The following is a 6926-nucleotide window of genomic DNA, read 5'->3' as shown; positions in this document are numbered from 1 at the left end:
GATTGATTCGTTATTTTAACTGCAATTTTAGCAATTTTATCAAAATATTCTTTTTAGATTTGTTTGTTTTGAAACAAACTTCTAACCTAACCAATTATTAGCTTTTAATTTACACAATCTCATATCGGGGAAAAGAATGATTGAGTGGGTTGTTTCACTTGCATAAAGTGAATCTTATGCTTTTATTTAATGTTATAGTACTGTTTATACTTCAATTCAATACAATTTAAGTTTTAAAAGTTTCAATTAATTAATTTTTGTGTGAGTTGGTTAGTCTTCAAACTTGGCCGGTGGACTTAATCGGTTTCAATTTGACTGATTTACTGGTTTAATTGCAATTTTTAGTTGTTTTATCAAAATACTAACGAATGACCCGTACCTAAAGGAACTTCTAATAAAATTGAATTTTAAACTATTCATAAAAAAGTATAGTGTTATTGAGTCATACCAATGCTAACAAAAATAAATAATAATCTATATAATAAAATCAATACAAAATTTAAACATGCATCTGATTTTTTTTTTTTTTTTGGTGAATAAGACATAGATAAAAGAAAAACAGAGAATACACAGGTACAAGGAGCATGCCCCAGGACCTAACCAAAACTATACATGAGCAAAGCCGGAGGCAAACAACCCAACAAAGCTAAGCCGAAACAAACCAAAACAAAACAGCACCACCGCTAAAAACAGAAAACAAGAAATCAAAATAGGCTATAGAAATAACTAGCAAAAGAGAGATCCAAAATATGTTCATAGGCCGCATTCTTTCGGATGAGGGCCATGAACACACCAACAACAGTCCTAAAAAATAACACTGTGAAACAAATAAAGCTACTAAGCCATGCACAACCCGCATGGATAGGCCAACCAACGGGAATCCACTGTAAACCGTCTAATAAAACAAACCAAACAGAGTTTAAATAAAGTAAAATAAAGACAACTTTTATCCAATCGGCGCTTCGAGCAGCCATCACCAAGAAACAAACAACCCGAACATCCAACAGGCATGAAACCATTGTTACACCAAAGCAGCAAGCATCTAGGGAGGACCAAATCAGCCAACCCATGCATCCCAAGTAGAACTCAGACATTGTGATACACCCTGTAAAGACAGCTATATATGAGTATTTCCAGCATATATAAAACCATCTAAGATTGAAAACAGGAACAAAACACTCATTATAGGCACTCAATTCACGTGGCCCACAATTTAGGAACTCACACCACTCAGATTTTGCTTCCTTAACTTGCACATAAAGAATTACACTATATATAAGCATTAGCAAAATTTATCTGGCTAAGATCACTCAACCCAAATTGTGAAGTAACAGCTTAAGAAATCCTCACAACACTCAACCCTCAAAGAATAAACAATGATTCCACGGGAAAGTTTAAGCAGCACCTGCACATGACCAAACCATTAGGAAACTCTATTTGCTCACTGTTAGTAATGGGCGCCCATGTGGCATGACCATTTGAATTTAAATTTGAATCTTATCCAAATAGGTTTTAAAATTGAATTCAAACCTATTTAGGATAACCACTCTGGATATAGATATTATCTCCATTAACTAATATGGATAGATAATAATATTATATTATATATCTGGTATATGGGTTATGGGTGATTATGACAGAAACAACGTATGATCTGAGTTTTACCCATATACTGACTCTCTCCCAAAAGAACAACGATCAAGTCATTTGCACTGTGATTTGTGTGGGTGATATTCAATCTGTGATATCACTTCACTGCTGGGTTGGTTTATCAAACTCTGGAAGCACGTGATTTACCCACGAGGTTCTATCATCTAAAGGTATGATCTAAATATTTTTCCGCTGCATGTTTTGTGTTTTGATTTACACTCACCAACACTCAACCCTCATGTAGTAAACTTACATCACTCAGCAGCCCTCCCACATCTTATAATGTGGGGCTTCAGAATTGTCTCTAGCAGATTCCATTTAGCAAGAAACCAACTGTCACCTGTGGAACTAGGCAAATTCTTGATGGATATCATTCTGTTTCTAATCATCTGGATGATAGATTTGATAACCACATCTTCGGGTTTAAATTCTTTGTTGAAAATACGGTTATTTCTCTCAATCCAGATGTAGTAAACAGAACACAATAAAGCATTGCCAAGGATATTAGCTCTCAAAAAATTACCTTTAGCCTCTTTAGTAGCATATGTGACAATGTCAAGCCAATCTAAATCAAGCCAGTTTATATTACACATAACCTCAATAGCACACCAAATCCTGTTAGAGAAGATGCACTTAAAGAATAAATGGGAGTGACTTTCCCCAGATGTTAGGCAGAAAGGGCATTGAAAATGAGAAGCCAAACCAAACACAATTAACCTATCACCAGTATATAGTCTATTGTGAAGAGCCACCCAGACTATAAAACTAACTTTGGGAATCCTATGATGGCCCCAAAGCAGTTTATGCCAACCCACTCTAGCAAATCTATTTCTCCAATGATCTCAAGCTGAGTGAATAGAAAACGGACCATCAGTAGTAAGTTTCCAAACAATTTGGTCACACCTGGAAGTATTAGGTCTACAGCAAACAGGAGTAGAGGATATCAATTCCTGAATTTCCCAAGAATTAGGAGTGGGCCACTTCCAAGAATTACCATCAATGATTTAACTAACTTTAGTCTCACTGTTAAGGCATGAGTCATACATAACTCTGTCCCCATATTTGTTCCAAAGAGGACCAAGGGGATGCCAATTATCGTACCAAAGGAAAATGGACTCCCCACTGCCAACTTGGTGAGTAATCAGAGGGGAAATCCAATCCCTAAGGGACAATATTTTCCTCCACACCCAGGAAGGGTCATTTGGAACTTTAACTTTCCAAAAGCTCTTACCCTTAAGTAAATAAGACTTGACCCACTAACACCATATAGACTCCTTCCCCCCACCCCCCCCCCCAAAAAAAAAAAAAAAAAAAAAAAAAAAAAAAAAAAAAAAAGAACCAAATATGCTTGGCAATGGCAACTCTATTCCAGATATCTAAGGATTTGAAACCAAGACCCCCCTCATTTTTAGGAGCACACACCGATTCCCAAGCAATTTTGGCACTATGAGTTTTAAGATCACTACCAGACCAAAGGAAAGCTCTCAGTATACTCTCAATCTCCTTAATAACCTTCTTAGGAAGAATAAAAAGGGAAGACCAGTACACTTGCATGGAAAAAAGAATGGACTGGATAAGTTGACTCCTACCCGCATAGGACAGAGCTCTATTAGTCCAATTCTTCACTCTATTTGTGATCCTTTCGGTGAGAGGAACACAATCAGAGGCCCTCAATTTAGTGGTGATGAGGGGAACACCAAGATATTTACAGGGAGGGTCCCCTCTCTAAATTTAGCAATCTCAAGAATTGCCATTCTTAACCCCATCTCATATCCAGAAAAATAAATGTTACTCTTGCTGGAATTAGGAGTTACGCCTGAAAGTTTAGAGAATTCCTCAAGGCCTTCCATAATAAGATTAACAGTAGGCACATCTCCTCTGCTAAAGATCATGAGATCAGCAGCAAAACAGAGATTAATGATTTTGGTCTTCTCGCATCTCTAATGAAACTTAAAATGCGGAAGAGTAGACTTCTCAGCTAAGATTCTGGCAAGAATCTCAATGGCTAACATAAATAAATAAGGGGACATAGGATCACCTTGTCGTAACCCTCTAGCCCCTTTAAAATAACCATGGAGGCTCCCATTGATACAAATAGAAAACGAAGGGCTAGTGATGCAAGCCTGGATCCAAGAGACCATGGCAGAAGGAAAAGCCATGGCCCTGAGGATATCGATAATAAACTCCCAGCGCACACTATCATAAGCTTTCATTATATCCACTTTCATGGCACACTTCGGTGTAGGGGACTTCCTATGGTACCCTCTCATAAGTTCTTGGGATAGGAAAATGTTGTCAGAAATTCTCCTACCCTGAACAAATGCAGACTGAACAAGATCAATAAGATCCGGAAGAACAATTTTAATCCTGTTAGCAATGATCTTAGCAATACATTTGTAAATGGTATTGCAGCAAGATATGGGTCTAAAGTCACCCACCTTAACATGATTGGGAACTTTGGAAATGAGGGCAATAATGGTGCTGTTAACCTCAAATAACAATTTCCCAGACTCAAAAAAGGTTCTAATGGCTTGAATAACATCTTTCCCCACAATATCCCAGGATCTTTTAAAAAACCCCGTAGAAAAGCCATCAGGGCCAGGGGCCTTATTAGCTTTAAGGGACCAAAATGTGTCCTTAATCTCTATATCAGTCACAGGCCTAGCAAGCAATAAGGATTGGTCAGCAGAGACCTTGGATTTAACAAGAGCCCTAATTCTCCCAAAACCATTATATTGATCATCAATAGGAGTTCCAAATAAACCAGAAAAGAAATTAGTGAAAGCATTTTGGATGTCCACAGGTTTAGAAGATTTTTGGCCATCCAGCAATTCCAGGCTTAAAATTTTCCCCCTATTGATATTACCCTTAATGGTTTTGAAGAAGAATCTACTATTTCTATCTCCCTGACTAAGCCACTAGACTCTAGATTTCTGGTGAGCAAGACTCTCTTCAACAGCCAGAAGGTCAACATGCTGTTTATAGATAGCCCTCTCAAGTTTTTGTAAAACAACATTACTAGGGTCCTTGTCTAGTTTACCTTGAGCAGAGAGAAGCTCAAATTTAGAAGCAAGAACCCTAGAAGTAATATCACTAAAGTCTTTCTTATTCAAGGCCTTCAAAGCAAGTTTCAAATTCTTTAATTTCTAGCACACTCTAAACATAGGGACACCCTGAATATACTAGTGCCAAACATTTGAAACCACAGTTCCAAAGTCCTCATGATCAGCCCAAAAATCGTAAAATTTAAAAGGTTTCTTAAAAGAAGTCACCACACCAGAAACACTAACAACAGCAGGAGAATGATCAGATATGCTAGAGGGCAAGAAAGTAGCCAATGAGGCAGGGAAAGCATCAAGCCAGGCCTCATTAACCAACACCCTATCGATTTTAGTTGCAATATAATCCCCCTCAGTTCTTTTGTTAGCCCAAGTGAATTGGCAACCTCCATAAGAGAGATCAACCAGATCAGATTGCAGGATGTAAGAGTTGAAATCCTCCTTATCCTTAGACCAACTACCAGAGCCCCCAAATTTCTCATGAGGGAACCTAATAGCATTAAAATCCCCCAAAAAAACATGAGGATTTTTGGACTGAGATTGAGATAATGTAGCCATATTCTCAAAAAGACTTATCCTAACATCATGTTTATTATCAGCATACACAAAACAAGCTCTAAACATATTATCATTAGATAAATCATGGACTTCACAAAAGATATATTGTTTAGATGCCTGAAGCAAATTCACCTTACAAAAAGCTGGGTCCCAGCAAACACAGATTCGACCAGTTTTAGAAGGTTATGAGTTTGTCAAAAAGGGCCAATTGTTTATACCAAATGAAAAAACCCGATATTCATTTAAAGCTTTTATTTTTGTTTCCAAAATGCCCAAAATTTTTATGTCTTCATGCAACAAAAATTTCCTGACTTCTTTATGTCTATGAGGATTGTTGAATCCTCTAACATTCCAAGATGCAATTTTCAAACTAGCTAGAAACTGGGATTACCTGTGTTTCTTCCTCTGGCTTTTGTTGCCCTTACCAGAGTTATTTCCTTTTACATTGGTACCACTTTGGACTTGCTTGTCCGCTGAATTGATTTTGTTAGGGGTAGAACCCACCAAATTCTCCACTTTAGCCCGTATCTCATCATCATGTGGAAGAGCCAATCTGGTGATCTTCACCAATTCCTTCCGCAGAGCCTCCAAACCATCCAAATTCGGCAAAGTTACCTCTCCACTAGCTGGACTAAGTACATCTCTGTTATCTTGACTGGACTGACTATCCTCAGATTCCACCTGAGCATGAACTACTTGTTGACTCTGTCCCATTTCTAGATTCTGCACCCCATCATCTTGGGGTTCTCCATGGATTTCTGACACCGAAGGCATATCTGGAACACCCACCTTCCTCTTGCCCTTAGCCATCACTGTTTCCCAGCCTGGATCCAGATTATTCTCTGTCTCTTTTTGGATGTTGATTAAAGCAGCAACCTGGGTTTTCACACACTTAGTGGTATCATGCCCAAAAGCTAGACAGTACTCACATTTAGGAGGTAGACCTTGGTATTCAACTTGAACCACAGCGTTTACTCCTTCACAGTTCACCTTAAACATTGCAGGTAGATTTGAGGTTGCCTCTACCTCTACACAGACCCTTGCAAAAGACACTCTACTCGCTCTTTCTGTGAGCTGGTCCATAAACAAAGGGACACCTACAGCACTAGCAATTCAGCTTAATCCATCACTATCCCAGTACTCGAAAGGGACATTGTAACATTTAGCCCACACAGGAACTCCCTTAGTCAACTTCATCATATGGGTCCACTCTTCAGAAACAAGTTAAATCCACCTATGTACCAAGGCCCTCCTTCAAGGACAGTACTGCAGCACTCTGGGCTTTCAAAGATGAAAAAACTAAACCCCTCACCATTGTCTAAGACTTCTTTCAAACCCTTGTTTTTCCATAAACCAAAAGCACTGTTCCTCAGGTAATTATAGGATACACCCTCGTCAAGAAAGTATCCAACCAAACATGAATCCCATTTTTCTAAAGGGTTAGGCCGTGGAGGTAAATTCACACTAACATAACCCTCACTCCGAACAGGGGAACATACCTCAATGGGATGCTAGATCGAGTTGATGAAGCAGCCACATCGGCCCAAGTTTTTGTGGAAGGCTCACCCCCTTGACCTCTACCACCTCCTTGCCCTCTACCTCCTCTACTACCTCTGTAGTTTGAAGAGCCCCCCTCCTAGGGAACATCTCCTCTCGACC

At 38.8% G+C, this 6926-nt stretch overlaps 1 protein-coding gene across 1 annotated transcript; it reads right to left on the bottom strand.

The window, feature by feature from the left end:
* Positions 1–1904: 1904 nt before the first annotated feature.
* On the bottom strand, positions 1905–6582 carry LOC145816742 (uncharacterized). Its single transcript, XM_082912690.1, has 8 exons — positions 6510–6582; positions 5659–6364; positions 4854–5199; positions 4570–4766; positions 3622–4488; positions 3443–3528; positions 2421–2568; positions 1905–2265 (listed from the first exon to the last, which is right to left on the bottom strand). Exons 1-8 carry the CDS (start codon positions 6580–6582, stop codon positions 1905–1907), a joined length of 2784 nt encoding a protein of 927 aa, XP_082768816.1.
* Positions 6583–6926: the final 344 nt, after the last annotated feature.

This window comes from Camellia sinensis, unplaced genomic scaffold (assembly GCF_055761805.1).
Source record: "Camellia sinensis isolate YWXY unplaced genomic scaffold, ASM5576180v1 Unanchor4, whole genome shotgun sequence".
Classification (NCBI taxonomy): Eukaryota; Viridiplantae; Streptophyta; class Magnoliopsida; order Ericales; family Theaceae; genus Camellia; species Camellia sinensis.
The sequence above is the reverse complement of the archived record's forward strand: the minus strand, read 5'-3'. Positions and strand labels throughout refer to the sequence as shown.